A 19,940-nucleotide genomic window follows, 5' to 3' on the forward strand; every position below is an offset into this window, starting at 1 on the left:
TATATTATGTTATAAAAAACAATATATTATGCTTAGCTATACAATATATTCCTAGCTACTAGTTGCAATACTTTGCTATACTTTTCACTGTAATAATTTGTATAATTATAAATGTTAATGCAACTGCATACTGTGGTTTCAGAGTGAACATGATCAGGAAAAGACTGTTATGTAGCAATGTTGTGAATGTCTGTAAAATCACAATAATAGTCTGTCTACATTAATCACTTCTATTTGCACAGATTAACTGTATAAGTATAACAAATTTTCAATAATTAAAAAACATTAAAGGTTAAAAGCGTATTTTGGGTTTTGGGCTACTGGCAAGTGGATACATACTGCCCCCTACTGTCTACTTTTTGTCCTCTCAAACATGTAACTCCACTTAAAAGTTTTTTTTTTTCTTTTCATTTTTACCTAAAAGGTCAAACATATTTCTATCTTTCCCAGGCGTACTACTGTAAAGATTTATTTAGTGTTGTAATGCCAGAGCAGCTTTGTGAACATAAAATATTACATTAACTAAACTAAAAAATAACCTTTTTAGAAATGTTGAAGATGAAACAATAGCAGACAAAACAAAAAGACACATTGTTGCTGTCAAAACAAAATATTAATTTATTAATTACAAAAATAAATTCTAATCCATGTGCTTTATAGTACTGTTGGTTTGTTCAGCTTAAGGAAGTTTTAGACCAAGTTGACGATGTCCACCTTATGCTGACTTTTTCTTTTCCCTACGAGAAACAAAATAAAATGGTTAATATAGTCTTCTCAAGTTTTAACTTCAGCTCATTTACCAGTATATTCAGCATAAGGAGATAAAGACATTAAAAACTTTGAACTGGGTCAGGACTACGTTTGTCGGTTTAGTCATATTCACAACTAAGGTTACACTTTGTGCTCAATGTCATTCAGTATATACACTGTTTTTAAGAAACAACTGTAAGTATATGTAATGCTGAACTCACTGGATATGTGTGATGGCATTCTGAACCCACAGATCATCAGGGTTGGCACAGATCAGTCTGTCCTTTATCGTAGTAAAACTGCAGGAGAGAGAATGTTCTAGATTAAGTATTACAGATATCACAGACTGTTCTTTCACATTGTTATGTCATAACATTAATATCCCAGACATGTAATTTTAATATATTTAAGACAGAACCAGAGTTGTTACTCACATGACAGCCTCTATGTTGCAGGTCATGGTGGAGTCCTGCAGTGTGAAGTCTTTCAGCCGGTGAACAGGAAAAGGCTGCGATGAATACTTGGTACAGCACTTCACCGGACCTGAACACATGACAGACTCTTAGTACATGTGATTCTATGATACCTGACAAACTAACCTGTCCCATGAGTTCATTTAAAGATTCATTAATCCACAAGGCCACCCACTTTCCTGCTAGGAATCCTGGCATTGCATATTATGAGTATTGTTGTTTCTGTGACAAATTGCCTATGTTTCTCTATTTAAAGTCCCTTTGGGTAAAAGCATCTGTTAAACTCATACATGTAAATTTAAAATTAACAATAAAATATGTTAATTTGATTCCAGTGGGTTTCTGTCTTTGAATCTCTATAAGTACAACAACTTATTTGTGAAATCCATTTAACATTGCTAGAACCAAAGGCATCTTGGAGTCATATGAAAAAATGACCATTTTGAAGAAAAGAGTTAAATAAATATTCTTTAAAATTTCTCTGTTTTGTCTCACAAAATTAACAACATACCGGTTTGGAACATTAAAAGGTTAGTAAATAATGACATAATTGTATTGCTTAGGTGATGCAACTGCAAAAACAGAACCATGTCAAATGATGCTCAGATAAGTTAGAAATGTTACATTTTTCTCTTCAATTCACCACTGAATTAAGATGTAAATTCATCACAAATCATTTGCAAAAGATCTGATAATCAAGCATGGCAGCGTCTCAGCCATGGTAAACGTGTTCATCCCAAATGTGTGAAATATATTAAAAACGCATGAGGTTACATTTCAAAGAGCAGCCTTCTGAATTCAAAGCCCTGAAAAAACACTTTAAACCAAAGAGAATGTCTGATAAAAGTCAGTTTTACTTACTGCTTTGACTCAAAGTGACCCAGACACACAGCAACAGCAGCAGCGTCGATGACGTCAGGACGAGTCTGTTCATTATGAGAGGGATAAAAGCCACTTATAGATGAAAAAGAAAATTGAAATTGATCAAAAGTATTTGATAAGTTAGTTGTGCGGAGAGTAGCAGCGATGTTGAGGATAGTGATGATGAATAGCATCCCCAAAATCTACATTATATAGCTGTTCATGAGGGGAATTTGAAGACCACATCACTGGGGGTGGAAGACAGGGGGAAAATCTGGGTGTTAAATATTAGTAGGCCAGGTAAATTTCTAAAGTGGGATATTCCATCCCTCTAAATATTATAGGTTCTGTGCTTTGATTATCAAAGAAAATTCATTTTGTTAAAATAATCATAATTAGCAAAAAATTATATGATCAAGGAAAAATATTTTTACATTATACTTTAAGTCATCACAATAATTTAAACTATTTCAACTTTTTTCCTTTTTTTTCCTTAGTTATACAAGATTTAAGTCAGTTAAATATAATTTAAGTTGAAATGACTTGTAAAACCAATTTGATAATACTTAATTTAAGGCAGCAACTGAACTTTTTAAGCTGAAATTGGTGGATTTTTTTTTTTTTTTCCCAATGCATTGTGTCAATGAAACTATCGGTTTAGACACTAAATATTATACAACAGTAAATATAATTCTTGCATATATTGTAATGAATTGAATGCAAAAAAAAGTATAATTATCATAATCACTCTGACAGTAAAAAAGGCAACTGCCTCATTTTAATGTTAAAAAAAATGGAAATAAAATTTTATGAATAAACTATCTTTAATTCAAATAAATAATTGAAAATTTAAAAAGTTAGTTTAGTTTAAAAAACTGTACCTGGGTAAACATGTAGATTTCCCCCTCCTTTAAGGTAAAATGTACAGTATGAATGTACTGTATAAGATGAGATGTTTATTTTAGGAGGTTTGACAGTTCCCCTTTAAAATTTTTTTTTTAAACATCAATAAGTGATAAAAAACGTAATTATACAAGAATTTGACAAATGTACAGCTCATGTATGTATATGTTTGTTTGTTTGTATGTATGTATATATAAAGTCAAACCCAAATGTATTCAGACACCTTGAACATTTCATTCATTAATACAGTTTATTCAGTTTATTAGTTTAAAAAATAAAAATGGTAATAAAATATGACAAGATCTCAGAGTTAAACTGTGTCAGAAACAATTAATCTTAATTATGTCAGACTGAAGCAAAACATGGTCAGGTCTGAATCATTTTTGGTTCCAAATTTTTTATCAGTTTTACTGGTAGTCCACTGTATGAAAACTTTTTAGGTATAATATGTCACAGTTTACTTTATTTTGCTATCCTCACTTTCATAAATTAACTATAATGTTTAATTAGTTAAAAATAATAATAATTGTAAGCAAAGAAATCAGTGCCAAAAACCTAAATAGAAAAAACCTAAGCTAAACAATTAAATATTACATATGTAATATGGGAAAAAAAGTGTTTGTTTTTTAAAATTCTGATTATATTATTAAAATAATGTATAAATAACGTGTATTTGGCCTGTAGAAACACAACACTTAAAAAAAAGATGTAATGTATTGTACAAATAGTATATATTTATATACTATTAACATAAGCAAATAGAGACAATGACACTCAGAGCAGATCTTCACAGAAAGGTTTAGCTTGAAAATTTGTTAATTTGAAAACAAAGATAAACAATATATTATGCTATATTTGAATATATTCAATATATTTGACAATTTGTATCTGAATTCCTTCCCTCAATGTTAGACAAAGTCATGCAAATGTTCATTAAACATTAAACAGTGAGCACACCATTTTTCATGAATCATTTTCTATTTCAAATGAGCATTTTTGGTAGCACTTTATTTTTAAAGTATGTACACATATGTGTACTTACAGTGTACCTACCTAATACTGGGTAAGATAAGGTTAGGTTTTGTGGTAAGGGGTAATTACCTTGTTATTACTCAGTTATTGTAATTATATGTGCATGCAAAACAAGACTGTAAAAATAAAGTGCTAACCCATTTTTAAGAAAGGTGTGAAACAGTGATATTTCACACCCTAACCCAGATAAGTTACTCATGTTAAATATCATTTCCACACATCTACTTTCTACATGCGCCAGTGCCGCTCCCTCAGTGGTGACAATCAGGCGAATTTGTCACAAAGATTAAATGAGGTCACACTTTATATTAAGCGTCTTTAACACAATTCAATTAAGAAGAAAAAAAACAACATTTGGTACAGTATACTTATTGTGTTCCTGTTGTATTGCAAAACACTTTTGCTGCTATTGAGGTGAGATAAGGGTAAGGTCATGGTAATGTTAGGTTTAAGGGTGGGTTAAGGTGGGTTAAGGGGTAGATGTAGGGTAGGATTATTATTATCCAAAACTACTAAAATAAATATGAACTAAAATAAAATGAAAGTTGAAAAACTTACACCGAAAACCTTAAAATAAAATAATAAAATAATAAAAAACTGAAATAAGTTGAAGCACTAAAATTATAAAAACTAAAGCTGAAAATAAAATTAATTAAACCTAAATAGCAATATTTTAAAATAAAATAAAAAAATTACAAAAGCACAACAAAATCACTAAAATTTTAACTAAAACCTAAAAATATAAAAATAAAAGCTAATTCAAAATATTAATAGAACTATAATAAAAATAAAATAACACTAATGTATTTAAAGAAATTAATTACAGATGTAATTATATGCAGGTATTTTTTAAAATTTAAGCACAATGTAAAAGCATGTATGTATACGCAATAAGTGCATCATATCAAATTATTGATATAAATCTTACAAAGTAAAGACACTTAATATAATGTGGGAGCTAAAATAATATAAATAACACAGTTAATTTAAACATCTAGTCTAACATTTAGACATTGGGTGGTCAAAGGCATCCGCCTTTCAAGGAAATCACTCATCAGATTCTCTTATCGCAGCTTTAGATCAGATCACAGTGTATGGTGAGAAGAAAAAGAAGGATTGACTTAATATGAACTAACGCAATAATTCTTCAGACACTCCCCCATATAACATCAAAAGTTTCTTTCGTAGAAATTAAGCTCAAAATGTCAAGCAGCATGACACTTCTCTAAACCTGGAGGTGTAAATAAAAGAATCTGAGAATGTTTTAGTAAAACCATTATGGAGAGAAATGCTTTCAAGTGACATTAAAATTGGTGTTTTAAAAGTCATGCAACAAAACTAAAAAGAAGACTGTGGGTTTGAAGGGAAGTGATTCATTGCTAAAGGAGCACTGTAAGGCTTTGTTCTCACTCTTATGACCTATTTCACTTTCTGATTTTAGGACATGAGTTACATAAAACTTTATGACCTAGAAAAAATTACGAAAGTCAGCTAACCCGCATTAGAAACCACACATTAGCATGTGGAAACGAGGACGCCGCTGAACGTATTAGTAGCTCAGAACGATCCATATGTGTGCGTGCATGTGTGTGTGTGTGTGGTTTTAAAACTGTTATATAATCATAAGATATGATACAATGATAACTCCTTAATGCTTTCACTTTATAACCAAAAGGTTAAGGTTTGAATCCCTGTCCTGGTGGATATTCCCAGTTGCTAAAAGGTTCTTTGTTTCAAAATTCCTAAGTCAAACGGACCATGACACTCTTTAGCAAATCATTATCGCTCCATCTGAACTGGTGATTCCATGTGGTTTGAGAGTATGTAAAATATTCCATGTGCTGCTGTGTCTTTGAGAACAAATGTTGGTCAATAACACTTTATATAGTACAAATGTTTTAATTCAGGGGACCTTTTACCACAAGTTAAATAAATACATGGTAGCCAAGTTAAAAATTTAAATTTATTGACTTCATGTTGAGTTCTGTTAACATAATAATGTTGATGATTACATTAACTTAATATTGTGTAATTTAAACTCAAATTTCTGCATTAATTGATTTTAAAAATGGTTTGTAGTCTTGATAACTTGTGAATTTCTAGTTCCCAGCAAGTGTTGCATAGGACTGGACAAGGAGAATAAATGTTGAAATTAAGTGTTATTTTATTTGTTTTTAGTGCAGAGAAAACCTGTAAGTGTTCAATGCTGTTATGTAAGAGATTTTGTTATGTTGAAGTTTTCATGGTTACCATTGTGCTGAAGAGTAGACTACATGTAGGTCAACATTGCATAGACTCTATAATGACTGCATGCCAGTGACAAATTTGTCATATATATATATATATATATATATATATATATATATATATATATATATATATATATATATATATATATATATATATATAAAAACTTGTTTATTAAATGTACGTGCTAAATTAGGCACATTTAATGCTAGCTGTGGATTAATTGGTTCCAGGGCTAGTAGCTGGAGCAACTTAAAGGGGTTATATGTAAGAATATTTATTTATTAATTGCTTTTTTTATTGCTAGTGTGTGAACAGCTTATAACGAAACAAGACCTTTCCCGACTTCCTAAGTTGTCTATTAAAGCCTGTTGACTGATTTTTATGTAAAGAATTGTGGACATTTTGCTGGGAAAATCAAAATGATATGATGTTAATGCATGCTCCCGAGAGCCTCCTTTCCGTCAATTACACATGAAATGAATGCTTATTATAAAATGTTCAGGATAATGCCAAAACAGCAATTCTGTACGGTAATGCCAATGTATCATGCAAAGAAAAGGGATTCATTCAAAATATGTCTCACATAGCCAGAAATAGGGCCCTATTTTATTGATATAAGCACATGGTCTGAAACACATGGTGCAAGTGCACTTAGGGCATATCAGAATCCTCTTTTGCTAGTTTAACAATGGAAAAAATGGTCGGCGCACCAGACGCATGGTCCAAAAGGGTTGTACTAATCTCTTAATGAGTCACGGGTGTGTTTTGTTCAATAAACCAATCAAAGTCTCATCTTCCATTCCCTTTAAAAGCCAGTCGTGCTTGCACCATGGCGGATTTGCTATTTACATGGCAGAATTTGCAAGTCGAAAGACTGAATGCTTCTCCAGAGAGAAATCCCTTTAGTTTTAATATTTAAAAATGTTTGTGTGCTGCTTCGCATCCCTGTGTGTAACAAGCAGAGTGTACATGTGTGGGCATCCGCCTATAGGGACATATTACTAATGCGCCCTTTAAAGGGGTGGTTCACTGGCTTTTTTCTAGGCTTGATTGTGTTTATGGGGAAGAGTTTAACATGTCTTAATGCTATATTTTTCATATACTTTACCTTTATTCTGCTGTTTCCATTGTCATTTGAACAGCCGTTTAACTTCCTGGTTCTATGACACCACTCCCTTCAAAATACACAATGTGCTCATATTAGTTAGCTGGTCCAGTGTATTGTGATTCGCTGAAGCGCCAAGTGCATGTTGTCCGGAAAAGCTACGCCCCTTACCATTACGGGTAATAGTTGCATGTGCTTCGGTGGAAATGTAAATAATGGCGTCAATATTGCCTTATCAATTTGAGCCCGAATCAACCCAGATAGCAGTAATGAAGAGGGTCAAGCAGAACCTCTGCAAGCACGGCTTTTAATGGATGTTTCTGAATGGTAAGTATTTCCGTTTGTATTTGTGTCAAAGTGTTTAGATATGCTGTCACTTGTAAATGTTACTGCTGTTTATGTTAGCTTTCAATATACGGTTTTATCCTGATTAAAGCTTTACTTTAGCTGAATACATGACTGAGTAGTAGCATTTTTGTAAAGGTATCGTTTAATTTATAGCATGAACAACTGTTTGTCTATGAACATAGAAGTTTGTTGGTGTTTGTTGGAGAAGTATGCAATAGAATATAGCTAACTGGCTAGTGAAACCAAACCGTGTTGGTCTTTGTTTACGTCCTTGATGCAACCAAAACATAGCAACAGAAACTATACATTTAAAAAACATGTACAAACAATAAAACATACTTACAGGTTGGGGCCCATAAACAGCAGCTTCTGCTTTTAAAGTGGGAAATGCTTCATCAGTAATATTATTTGTGCAAATCCAGCATTGAACTCGCATAGATTCTGGAAGCTGTCTTCTGTGAAATGTGCAGAATACACACAAATTAGGATTATAATTGTCAGGAACAGAATTAAACATAAATTTTAATTTTGTTATTCATAAATAACAGCGTTTCGATGGCATGGCAACAACACTACTAAAACAACTCTTCCTCTTCCGTAATGTCATGCGACATGGCCTTGCCTACTTTGTTGCGTGTTCCAAGGGGCTGGGTTTATACCCTGTTTATTGCAGGGTTGGTGATGTCAGGAAGAAGGTTGTTGTAGTCCCAACCAGTCGTAATTGTAGGCATTAAACTGCCATAACTTTAAAAGACAATGTATCTATTTGCATTAAACTTTCAGCGCTGTAACTTTGCAAATACGAGCACTTGCTGCAGTTTATTTAATGGCCACCAGTGTCGCTAATAACAAGGGTTTCTGAATCCTACATATAGCCCCTTTAATTTTTGACAGTGGCTGTTTACATTAAGTGAAAATAGCATATTTTCTTAGCGATAGATGCTGTTTACACTAGGTGAAAATAGCAATAGAGTCTATTTACACAATGTAAAAGTATCAGTTCTTTGCAATAAGAGTAGATAGTAATTAAATGCTATCTGTACTTTATATTGGCAGATACTATTTGCACCTCAGCATTTTTGTACATTAACAGGATGCAATATCATAGAGTGTAAATGATTATATTTATTAAAATTATTAAATTGATGCTACCTTATTGGGAGAATAAAAACCTACACCTTCCCCTAACACTACCCAAAAAACACTTTTAATATTATTTGCATATATCATTCGCAGTTTATTTCCACTTTTAGAACATTATTTTAATTTTTATTGAAAATAAATACAAGCTCAGCAAAAGGCGAATTCGTACCCGCATCGATCACATTAAAAGCCAAGTCTGCGAGCCTTACTTGCTACTGCTGCGCTAGTGTAAAGTTAGTGTAAATAGCATTTGCAAACAAGGTTCGCTATTTGCACTTAGTGTAAATAGACACTCCTTTAATTTTTTGAGTAATCAACATATAAATTTGAGTTTTCGTTACAGATTATCAAGTTCCTCTAACTCAGTATAGTTTGTTGGTTCAACATAATTTCATTCGAAGTTGTTATAACTCAAAAAGATGCAAATTTTGTTGTTGTCATTGTTGAGCCAAAACATTATTTTGTATACAACAGTAATTTTCATAATTTCTACTAATTTTCAACTACATTAAAAGTAACCAAAAAGTGCAATGATAAGTTCACTGCAGGTTGTAAGTGCACCACATTTTGTTTTGAGCAAAGATATGTTTTCAGTTTTACTGCTGGTTGAAATTATTTTTAAAGCAGATATGAAAACTTAAGAAACTTACAATACTATATTACATGATATATTCCTAATGTGCTGGTCCCAGTAACTGCAGGTGCACTATAGGCTTATTAGGATAAAATCTGGATGTATTTGCCTTGAAACATTGAGTGTGGAGATATTTGTTAGTTTATTTGCCATTACTCACCGACAAATGTCTCAACTCGACTCACTTATTTGTCACTACGGCATTTGTCACTATAGCATTTGTGTGAAAAGTGTAGGTGGTCAAGACATCACAGCTGTAGCCTATATATTTAATAACGTTTACTAAGTTTACTCCTGTAGCGCTTGATAGCGTTTGTCAGGAAATGCATGAGCTGCTGAAATGTATATATTGAAATGCAATATAAGTCGCTTTTGATGAAAGCATCTGCCAAATGCATAAATATAAATGTTAAATACACTTAACATAAAACAATATACTGTACAAAATATACTATAATATTACAGTATGTAATATACTATACAACACAATATATAAAACAGAGTCCAAATATTAAACTGGACTCAAACTCAGTTTTATTGCTAAGATTAGCAAGGTCATACACTAATACGTTTAAAAATACCATTAAATACAATAATTCATAATTAATAAAACAATAAATAAATAAATAAATAAATAAATAAAACATATAGGTTGCATATATACACTTTTAGAAAAAAAGATGAGAACCCGGCTCTTGACTCAATTTTGACTCAACCCTTTATGCCAAAAAGCTTCTATATAAGTAGAAATGTCTCAAATGATTGCATAATATTTTCATGTTCAATGGCTATTTTTCTTCTAGTCATAAAGTATTATTACGAGCTGTTAATTCCTAAAACTTAATCAAAATAAAAATTAAATTAAAACAAAGTTAATTATTCCAAACAGTTGATGGGCCCCATTGACTTCCATATGGAAAAATTGACTATTTGGTTTCTGACATTCTTCATAATATCTTCTTTTGTGTTTAGAAGAAGAAATAAATTCATGCAAGTTTAATGCAAGTAAAACTGAACTGATTTCCAAAAGAAAACACATCAAATTATCCCTGTAAATATTCACGGGGTGGACATTGAAACATAATAAATATCTTGAAGTCTTCTTAAACAATAAGCTGGACTGTTGTGATCACATGATTTATTTGTTTAAGAAGGGTCAGAGAGCCATATGCATTTGCTGAGTCGACCGAGATCGTTGGGTGTGTGCCAGACCTTTAATGACTTTTTATGAGACTGTCGTATCATCTACTCTTTCTATGCTGTCGTTTGTCGGGGTGGTGGGATTTCTGACAGGGACAAAAATGAAGACTCAACAAACCAATTAGGAGGGCTAGTTCAGCGTGGGTGACCTCTGCCCTCTGTAGATGAAACGGGGCAAGAAAGGATAAGGAAGCTGTCTTCCATTATGAATCATTAATCTCACCCCCTCTATGAAACAATGTGGGCTATGTGTAGCTCATTCAGCAATATTTTTGTTACTAAAAAGAGAGATATAGAAAGACTTTTTCCTTTCATCTGCCGTAAGACTATTTAATCTAAGTGATTTGCTGTAAACTGTGCCATAACTTTTGACATGTTATTTTTGGTTGGTGTAAATGTTCTTGTTTTTTTTACATATATTGTGTATATATTTAATTTATAGTATGTGTTGCTGCTGTGACATGTGTATCATTTTCTTTCAGTGTACCATACCACAATACAAAAAAAAAACAACAGATTAAATAAATTGTATATAAAAGTCATTGTTAACATTTAATAAGTCATTCAAATGAATCAATGCCACACACCCTTTAAGTCTAATAATATAGTGTTTTCTTTTATTTACTATAACGTAAAATTATTTCTGTCAAAACTTCCTGGACAAAAGTAGACATTCGGGTTTATTTTTGGCAGATTTCTGGTCTTGAATTTTTTGTCTTTCTTCCAGTGACCTTCAATTTGTAACTAAAGGCCTCTCGGAGTTTCCAACATTATTAATTTACCAGTTGGAAACAATTCAAATATGTTGGTGGTTCACTCTCTCTTTCAGGGAAGTAAATATAAAAAACTCCCGCAGGCCATTTTTCCTCTTTGTTCTTCCTTGTTGCACCTATTTGACTGAGAGGCCAGATAAGATCTCATTGTGGTGTAATTTTTTTTTGTTTGTACACATGTACATCTGTTTACGTATGCACGGAAAACCCTGTCTAGGTTGTTTCCACGTCCAACTGCCTATATAAAGCATCCACTCTCACTGCTGCCCCACTTTACATCTGACTCTTGCTCGGAGGATCTCACACACACAGACACAGAGACAATGACTCGGGTTTCAGCTATCGTGATCGTGATGATGGTCATGGCTCTCAGTGTACTCTCTGCAGACGCCTCAACTTTGTGTAAGTACATCTTTCTTTCCTTTTTTCCATAAGTGGATTCGTAATCAACTACTTGCTCAATCATACTCTAAAAACGCTGATGTTTGTCCATATTCGACCCGAACATGGGTTGTTTTTTAGAGTATAGTGTTCACAACTTCACCAGAATAAGTCTTTTGTGATATTTTGTGATTATATTTTTATATATATATATATATATATATATATATATATATTTTTATATATATATATATATATATATATATATATACACACACACACACACACACAACTCAGTATGTGTTAACATTCTAATATTGTTGTGTTACAGCATGTTGCAGAAAGTACACAAAAGGAAATGTACCAATTCATATCATCAAAGGATATTCCATTCAGTACATGACAAGAAACTGCCACATTAATGCTGTAATGTAAGTACTGTATAAGATGCATTCATAGTGCATTATGTATTGAATGACAGATTCCTGAAGAAAAACAAACTAAAAGATGTTTCCTTACCCCACAGATTCCACACAAACGGAGGCAGGAACATTTGCGCAGACCCCAGCAAAGACTGGGTGATGGAGAGCATCCGTAAACTGAGGTAAACTTGCAGATTTGTGATTTCTGTGGATAAATAAACACAGGATAACTCAGATTAATTGAACAGCATTGAATTGAAGCTAATGATTCTGTTATTTCTTTTCTCATTTTAGGGAGAAAGTGCAAGCGATCAGCAAAAAGCATTTAAAAGTTTAATTTTACAACTTCTGAAGTTAAACAGATGTTACTACAAGAATAATTCTTTACGGAGGAGGATCTATTTCTTTATGAAATTTGCATATGTACTTTGCATATTTGTATATGCATGTTATTTTGTACGATTTGTTTGCTTGCTTTTTAATTCAATGCATTAAAATTATTTTTTTATGGAAAGTGAACACTTTGTATCTTGTGTTTAATTGCGGTTCTTATAGCTCAAACTTTAAACTTGTATCTCAAACAATTAAATTTAACAATCATTCTAACTAGATACATATGAGTTTCAGAACAAATAAATGCACATTACCATAACTTGAATTTGATTTCCTAGATTTGCATATGATGCAAAGTGCATACAGTAGATTGAAAGTACAGAGGAATTTGTGCTATGATTGGCATGCTTTCTTTCATTTGAATAATGTGCTGTGACTGGACAGAGAATGATAGTGTTAACAAGATTATAAAAACCCTGGTGAAAAAAAGTACACTTCTATAATGTACTTAAAGTGCTCTATTTTCGTGCACTAAATTTGTACTTATTATACTAAAAATTCTACTTTAGCACTTCTTAAGATAACATTAAGAACATCTAAGTGTACTCAACTGTGCTATTTTGAGACACCATGAAATATGAGCTTAAATGCTTTTAATATACTATCTCTGTATTTAAAAATTGTATTTAGATCCACTTATAGTACATTTGAACCCATAGTGTACTACAAGTGGTAACTAAATACAATTTTTAAATACAGATAGTATATTAAAAGCACATTTTAGTTCATATTTCATGGTGTCTCAAAATAGCACAGTTGAGTACACTTAGATGTTCTTAATATTATCTTAAGAAGTACTGAAGTATAATAAGTACAAAATTAGTGCATGAAAATAGAGCACTTTAAGTACATTATAGAAGTGTACTTTTTTTCACCTGGGAAGGCTTAGGTGAAAAATTCCCCATTCATGCTTCAGCTCTGGGAAATAACATTAAATATATCATCTGTAAGGAAGCACTGGAATGCAGAACAACTTCTCTCTGGTTTAAAACAAACAAACCTTGAAAGATAATTTGTCAAATGAACAGAATACTTACTTAGTTACACATGCATTCTTCTTCTCTTGCGTGACGAACTTTACACAGACTAAGAAAAAAGATGAAATAATCAGAAGATCCACATGGTGTCGCCCTCCTCTGTAAAATAAAACATTTTGATTTCATTGTCCTAAACCAGCGATTGATTGTAGCCTCATCGTCAGCATAGGATGATATATCATCAATAACAGCTGGTCTATTAATAAAGTCAGTTGTTAATTTAATCTTCTCTCTGGTCAGAATCAGAACTGTGTTTATGAGGGCTTTCTTTCTCATGTGACAGACACTAACAGATAGATGCAAGGTGCTCATCATAAATGACTGTAGCCTAAAAAAAAGAAGATAATAATCTAATGTATGAAGGGAAAGTTTTACAAATAAAATAAAAACCCGCAATATGTGGGAACGAGGAAGAAAGACAATTCCCTACACTGCATACTTAATTGGTGACCAGAGTGAGAGTAAATCACAGGCTGCTGTTTATCTCACACTGATAAGGAAATGTATGTGAAAAACACGAGAAAACAGAAACTAAAGAGCCAGGCTAGTTCGCACAAAAAATGGAAATTTTGTCAGCATTTACTCACCCTCACGATGATCTAAACTCATATGACTTTCTTTGTAGAACACAAAAGCAGACTATCTGAAGATTACACATGAGTACTGAAGCTTTCAAACATAAAAAGACATAAAAGCATCATAAAAATATCCAAAAATATAATTTATGGAGGAGAAGTTGCAAAACGCATTCTATGAGAGGATATTTCCAACCTTAAAAACACTTTGATGTTGAAGCTGCCTAATATGGAAACCTGATATTCAAATATTCATCTGAATATTCACTTGTATCCGGTGGGCGCTACTGTAAAAAAAGAACGTGGGCACAACTTCCGGTGAGACGGCGGAAGTGGTAGGCTAATGGTATTAAAAAAAGAAATTATTTTTATTTCCCACTTTCAGCACTGTTGGGTGTAACGCATTACAAGTAACAGGAGTTATGTAATCAGATTACTTTTTTCAAGTAGTAAAGCAACATATTACTTTTTAAATTTGCAACAAAATACTTTATATTCAAAAAAGTAACTCAAGTTACTTTGTTTTCCCATTTATTGACTCACAGCTCCCCGTCTCCATGTTGAGAGAAATCAGAAGTGCAGAGGTGTTGTGTGCGCTGTGTGAACATGACGGTTATTGTATTTCTAGGCTAAATGTGAGTATGCATTTACTCATCTCACTTGCACAAAAACAGATTCAGTATTCCTCAAAATGAAACTCTGAATCTTATTCAAACCTGAAATAATGAACATAAATATACTAAAACCTGAAACGTATTAACACAAATATACTTCATGTATTTAATCTCACTTTATTTACCAATGTCTTTGCTGCTGACATTTGATGATCCAGTTCAGTCATACCAACAAGCAAAAATGACTTTAAAGGGGTGGTATAATGTCATATTTACAAGATGCAAAACAAGTCTCTGATGTCCCCAGAGTGTGTATGTGAAGTTTTAGCTCAAGGTAATTTTTGATAGCATGTTAAATTTGTCATTTTTTGAGGGTGAGCAAATACGCTCCGTTTTTGTGTGTCTCTTTAAATGCAAATGAGCTGCTGCTCCTAAGCAGAGGGTGGGGTTTCAAGAGCTCCTTAGCCCACAGTGTTAGCAGTGCCGATTACCTCAGACTCACTGAAAATGTCAGAAACTGTTCAGCCTTTTATGTTCAAACCGAAGTCGGACAATGATGGAGAGACTCAAGAAGAAGTGACAATATGTAGAATGCAACAGGAAGTTTTTTGAATGGTTAGTTGATGAATTTATGTAGCTGATGTGGGATATCTTAAAGTCACTGATTAGCATTTTCTGTCATGATAATCGATAAATTGTTCGTGTGGAACTGGGAACTATTGTAAGATGTCTACAGAGCCAGAGAATATATGCTGCATGAAGATAATCTGAAGATAATAAACAGGTAAGTTATAGTTTAGTTTAATTACGGTTATATCTTATGTTGGCATCTTGCTTTTATGACATGCTATTGCATTTGTGTTACATACTGTATTGCAATAACATGGCCTCATCTCTTTGTTGCGTGTTCTCGGGGGCAGGGTTTATGTAAATTTTAGGGTTAGTGATGTCACCAACCTGGGAAGAAGCTCATTGTAGACCAGCCGTTTGTTGTAGTCCTTAAAGAATTCTTTAAAGGTGCCCTAGAATTTAAAAAAAAAAAGACGTAATATAAGTCTAAGGTGTCCCCTGAATGTGTCTGTGAAGTTTCAGCTCAAAATAACCCATAGATTTTTTTTAATTCATTTTTTTAAATGACTATTTTGGGGCATAATTATAAATGAGCGATTCAGGGCTGCTGGCCCTTTAATTGCTTGTGCTCTTCGCCCACGGAGCTCGCGTTGCCTTAAACAACATAAAAAAAGTTCAAACAGCTAAAATAATCCTCAAAATGGATCTTTACAAAGTTTTCATCATGCAGCATGTCTAATCGCGTAAGCAGGGCCGGCGATTGCTATAGGCGAACTAGGTGGTTGCCTAGGGCGACAAATATGTTGGGGGCGCGGGCGCGGGCGCCCTATAGGGTCGCCGTTACGTTACATTAGGCAAGTGCGCAGTTGATGAAGAAAATGAAGCGGTCTAATAAACCCTCCGGTGCACAGGGACGAAAACGGAGAAAGCAAGAAGATAAAAGGAAAACCCAGTATAGAGGTAAATCTTTTCATCTCAGCCATTAGGCCATGTGTCCACCAAAGCGTTTTTAGCCAGCTGAAAACTAGGCGCTCTGCTTAAAACGCCCGTCTGTGAGCGCTTCAGCTGCGCAGCGTTTTTTTTCCGTTGAGACGCTTTGTTGCTATGATACGGAATATCTGCGGCACTGTTACTTATAACTGATTTTGCAGGTAATTTGTTTCAGACTTAAAATGTTGACACAATGTGAAATTACTTTGCGATGTATTTTCGGAGAGCAGCAATATTAATTTCTCATCCATTTTGTTCCGTTCTCTGCTTGTTAATGTCTTTGTACAGCAAGAATGTTGTGACAGTTGGTCGGTGTTGTACTTTCCAATAAATGTGCAATAAATTAATGTTTGTGAATTTTAAGCAGCGATATGAAATTGACAACCACTGATTGTCAACTTACATCATTTTTCACAGTCGATCAAAATAGGCAAGTATTGTTTTAATTTACTTGTGAATGTCCAATGTAGTGTGATTAACAAGGCTATTGAATACGGATGTCCGAATGTGCGAATATAAAACCAACTTTACCGAAGTCACATCTAGCATTCCAGGCCCCAGTGAAACACAGACCACTGAGACCAGGGATGCTCAGCCTGCAGCAAGTAAGACCCTGGCAAATCTCGCCTAGGGCAACCAAAGGGCTAGAGCCGGCCCTGCGCGTAAGTACAGTGTTTATTTGAAAGTTCACTTTAATTATGAATGAGTTTGAGGCTATGCTCCGTGGCTAACAGCTAATGCTACACTGTTGGAGAGTTTTATAAAGAATGAAGTTGTGTTTATGAATTATACAGACTGCAAGTGTTTAAAAATGAAAATAACGACGGCTCTTGTCTCCGTGAATACAGTAAGAAACGATGGTAACTTTAACCACATTTAACAGTACATTAGCAACATGCTAACGAAACATGTAGAAAGACAATTTACAAATATCACTAAAAATATCATGTTATCATGAATCATGTCAGTTATTATTGCTCCATCTGCCATTTTTCGCTGTTGTTCTTGCTTGCTTACCTAGTCTGATGATTCAGCTGTGCACATCCAGACGTTAATACTGGCTGCCCTTGTGCAATGCCTTTCATAATGCTGGGAACATGGGTTGGCATATGCAAATATTGGGGGCGTACATATTAATGATCCCGACTATTACGTAACAGTCGGTGTTATGTTGAGATTCGCCTGTTTTTCGGAGGTCTTTTAAACAAATGAGTTTTATATAAGAAGGAGGAAACAATGGAGTTTGAGACTCACTGTATGTCTTTTCCATGAACTCTTGTTATTCAACTATGCCGAGATAAATTCAATTTTTGAATCGAGGGCACCTTTAAAAGAAAATATCTCCCTTTGCATTGAACTTTGAGCATCATAGTTAACATCACATTTGTGTTTCTTTTTCTTCTGCAATCCAGAATGGCAGCACAGCTGAAAGGTTTGAGCTACTGTACATACATGAAATTGCATTTCCTTCAGCCTGAGGCTAATTCATTTTACTTTCGGTGTGAAAGGGCCTTCACATTTGCCTTCATGTTTTTTGTTATAAAAGGGTTATGTCACCCAAAAATGAAATTTCTGTCATTAATTACTCACCCTCATGTCGTTCCAAATCCGTAAGACCTTCATTAATCTTCGGAACACAAATTAAGATATTTGTGATGAAATCCGAAAGGTATCTGAACCACACATAGGCCACAACGTCATTGAATTTTTCAAGGACCAGAAAGTAAGCAAATACATTGTTAAAATAGACCATGTGACTACAGTGGTTCAACCTTAATGTTTTGAAGAAACAAGAATACTTTTTGTGTGCAAAAACAAAACAAAAATAAAGAATTTCTTCTCTTCCCTGTCATTCTCCTATGCTTTTTTACATTTAGACACAGTGCAACGCTTCCTGGTTTTACGTCAAAAAGCCTACATTTTTGGGTGAACTAACCCTTTAAAAAACAAACAAGTGAGCCCAGCTAAAGTGAGAAAAAGTAACACAAAAGTAACGTAATACTTTACTTTCCACAAAAAGTAACTAAGTAAATGCAGTAAGTTACTTTTTTAGGGAGTAACGCAATATTGTAACGCATTACTTTTAAAAGTAACTATCCCCAACACTTTTCATAAGTATATCTTTGGTGTTTCAGAGCACTGAACACTAAAATGAACAGTAACAACTTTTTGGATGAAAACCTCCCACTAACTTTATTGTCCTCAAATAAATCTAATTAAAATACTGGGCCACAGACTTAACACTAAAATTCAACTTTTGCTATTTGTAAAACTGAATAACACATTATTTATTCTTTTTATGGACCATTTTTTTGCTATTTCACAGCATACTCAAAAGGAATTATTCATAATTGGCTGCTTCTAGGGAATTTTTGCAGCCATTTTGCCCCCAAAAGTATTTCACACACACACTTCCTGCAGCTGAGTTGTTTAATTACCAACGACGCTCTCATGACTGGCGATGACATCATTGCCTCGGTCCTCTCTGCACGGCTGCACACACAGAGGACTTCCTGCTGAATAATGGAGAAACACACACATTCCAAAACACCCACACACACAAACAGGAACACGGCAACAAAACAGCTCCACTGCCCGGCTCTAATCTTTCCTTTTACGCAACAGTGAGCAGCAAACTTCCCCCGGCACATGAACTAATACACGTATGTAATTGCTGTCCATATAAGCCAAAACTCTTTTAGATAAAGAGCTAAGCATTCATATCCTATAATTGCCATTTCAGATTTTCAGAGTTCACATCTTGGTTGTGAATAAAGCCTATTGGTGTGTATATGGGCCATTATACAGAATTGGTTCAAAGTCAGAGTCTTGAAAAAGAATGTCTTTTTCCACATATTTTGTATGTATGCAAATTGTATAATATCCAAGGTACACATTTCTAGTAATTGTGCGGAATTATTTTTTTTGGAATATTTTTCTTCTACACAAATTTGTCACTACCGAGACATAATAATAAAGAATTTAATAAGAAGGGTTACATTGACCTATTAAGATTTTGTTTACATCTGCCTTGCAAATAATTTTTTGCAATTTTTTTTTTTTAAGTTTTCACAGGTAATTCAATAACAATTACAATTTTAACAACATTTCAAGTGTAATTTATGAGATTTGATGTATTTTGAATCCAGTCTTTCTTTGTAAAAGGATAGTTTATCATACTGATTTAAAGGTGCTAAAGAGGAACTTTTCATCGACTGAGAAACCAAAGACTGTTACTGAGTTTTTGAAATGAGCGCATGCGTAAGAACAACCCCCTCCTTTCGAGGGAACGCCTCCAAAAACTTGTGCACGAGTGTTTACCACCGGCATGTGTCGTGTTAGTGGATTCATTATGTCGGACTCACCGCAGGTAACTCACAATCTGCAGTTGTTACTCCTGTCTCCGGAGAAAAACATTGCATGCGGCGCCTGTAGAGTGTGGAAAGTTACTGGAGCGCGCAGCCGCTCTCGTCTCTCACAAGGAAT

The 19,940-nt window shown here is 33.7% G+C and overlaps 2 protein-coding genes across 4 annotated transcripts; one reads left to right on the forward strand and one right to left on the reverse strand.

Annotated features, from left to right (window-relative positions):
- Window positions 1-596: 596 nt before the first annotated feature.
- On the reverse strand, window positions 597-14,523 carry ccl20a.4 (chemokine (C-C motif) ligand 20a, duplicate 4). Of its 3 annotated transcripts, XM_067363447.1 has the most exons (9): window positions 14,293-14,523; window positions 13,706-13,804; window positions 12,373-12,480; window positions 8,066-8,177; window positions 7,378-7,444; window positions 2,085-2,149; window positions 1,185-1,293; window positions 972-1,049; window positions 597-737 (listed from the first exon to the last, which is right to left on the reverse strand). In XM_067363447.1, exons 4-8 carry the CDS (start codon window positions 8,077-8,079, stop codon window positions 1,008-1,010), a joined length of 297 nt encoding a protein of 98 aa, XP_067219548.1. In that variant the 5' UTR covers window positions 8,080-8,177; window positions 12,373-12,480; window positions 13,706-13,804; window positions 14,293-14,523; the 3' UTR covers window positions 597-737; window positions 972-1,007. The 3 variants fall into 3 exon arrangements, with proteins under 3 accessions (XP_067219548.1, XP_067219549.1, XP_067219551.1); XM_067363448.1 differs by lacking the exons at window positions 7,378-7,444; window positions 13,706-13,804; window positions 14,293-14,523 and having other exon boundaries at window positions 602-737; XM_067363450.1 differs by lacking the exons at window positions 7,378-7,444; window positions 8,066-8,177; window positions 12,373-12,480; window positions 13,706-13,804; window positions 14,293-14,523 and having other exon boundaries at window positions 602-737; window positions 2,085-2,311.
- ccl20a.3 (chemokine (C-C motif) ligand 20a, duplicate 3) lies at window positions 11,737-12,772 on the forward strand. The gene is made up of 4 exons (XM_067363446.1): window positions 11,737-11,874; window positions 12,185-12,284; window positions 12,380-12,457; window positions 12,570-12,772. The coding sequence occupies exons 1-4, from the start codon at window positions 11,796-11,798 to the stop codon at window positions 12,610-12,612; spliced, it is 300 nt and encodes a 99-aa protein (XP_067219547.1). The 5' UTR covers window positions 11,737-11,795; the 3' UTR covers window positions 12,613-12,772.
- Window positions 14,524-19,940: the final 5,417 nt, after the last annotated feature.

The sequence above is a fragment of the Chanodichthys erythropterus genome, chromosome 16 (genome assembly GCF_024489055.1).
Source record: "Chanodichthys erythropterus isolate Z2021 chromosome 16, ASM2448905v1, whole genome shotgun sequence".
Taxonomy (NCBI): Eukaryota; Metazoa; Chordata; class Actinopteri; order Cypriniformes; family Xenocyprididae; genus Chanodichthys; species Chanodichthys erythropterus.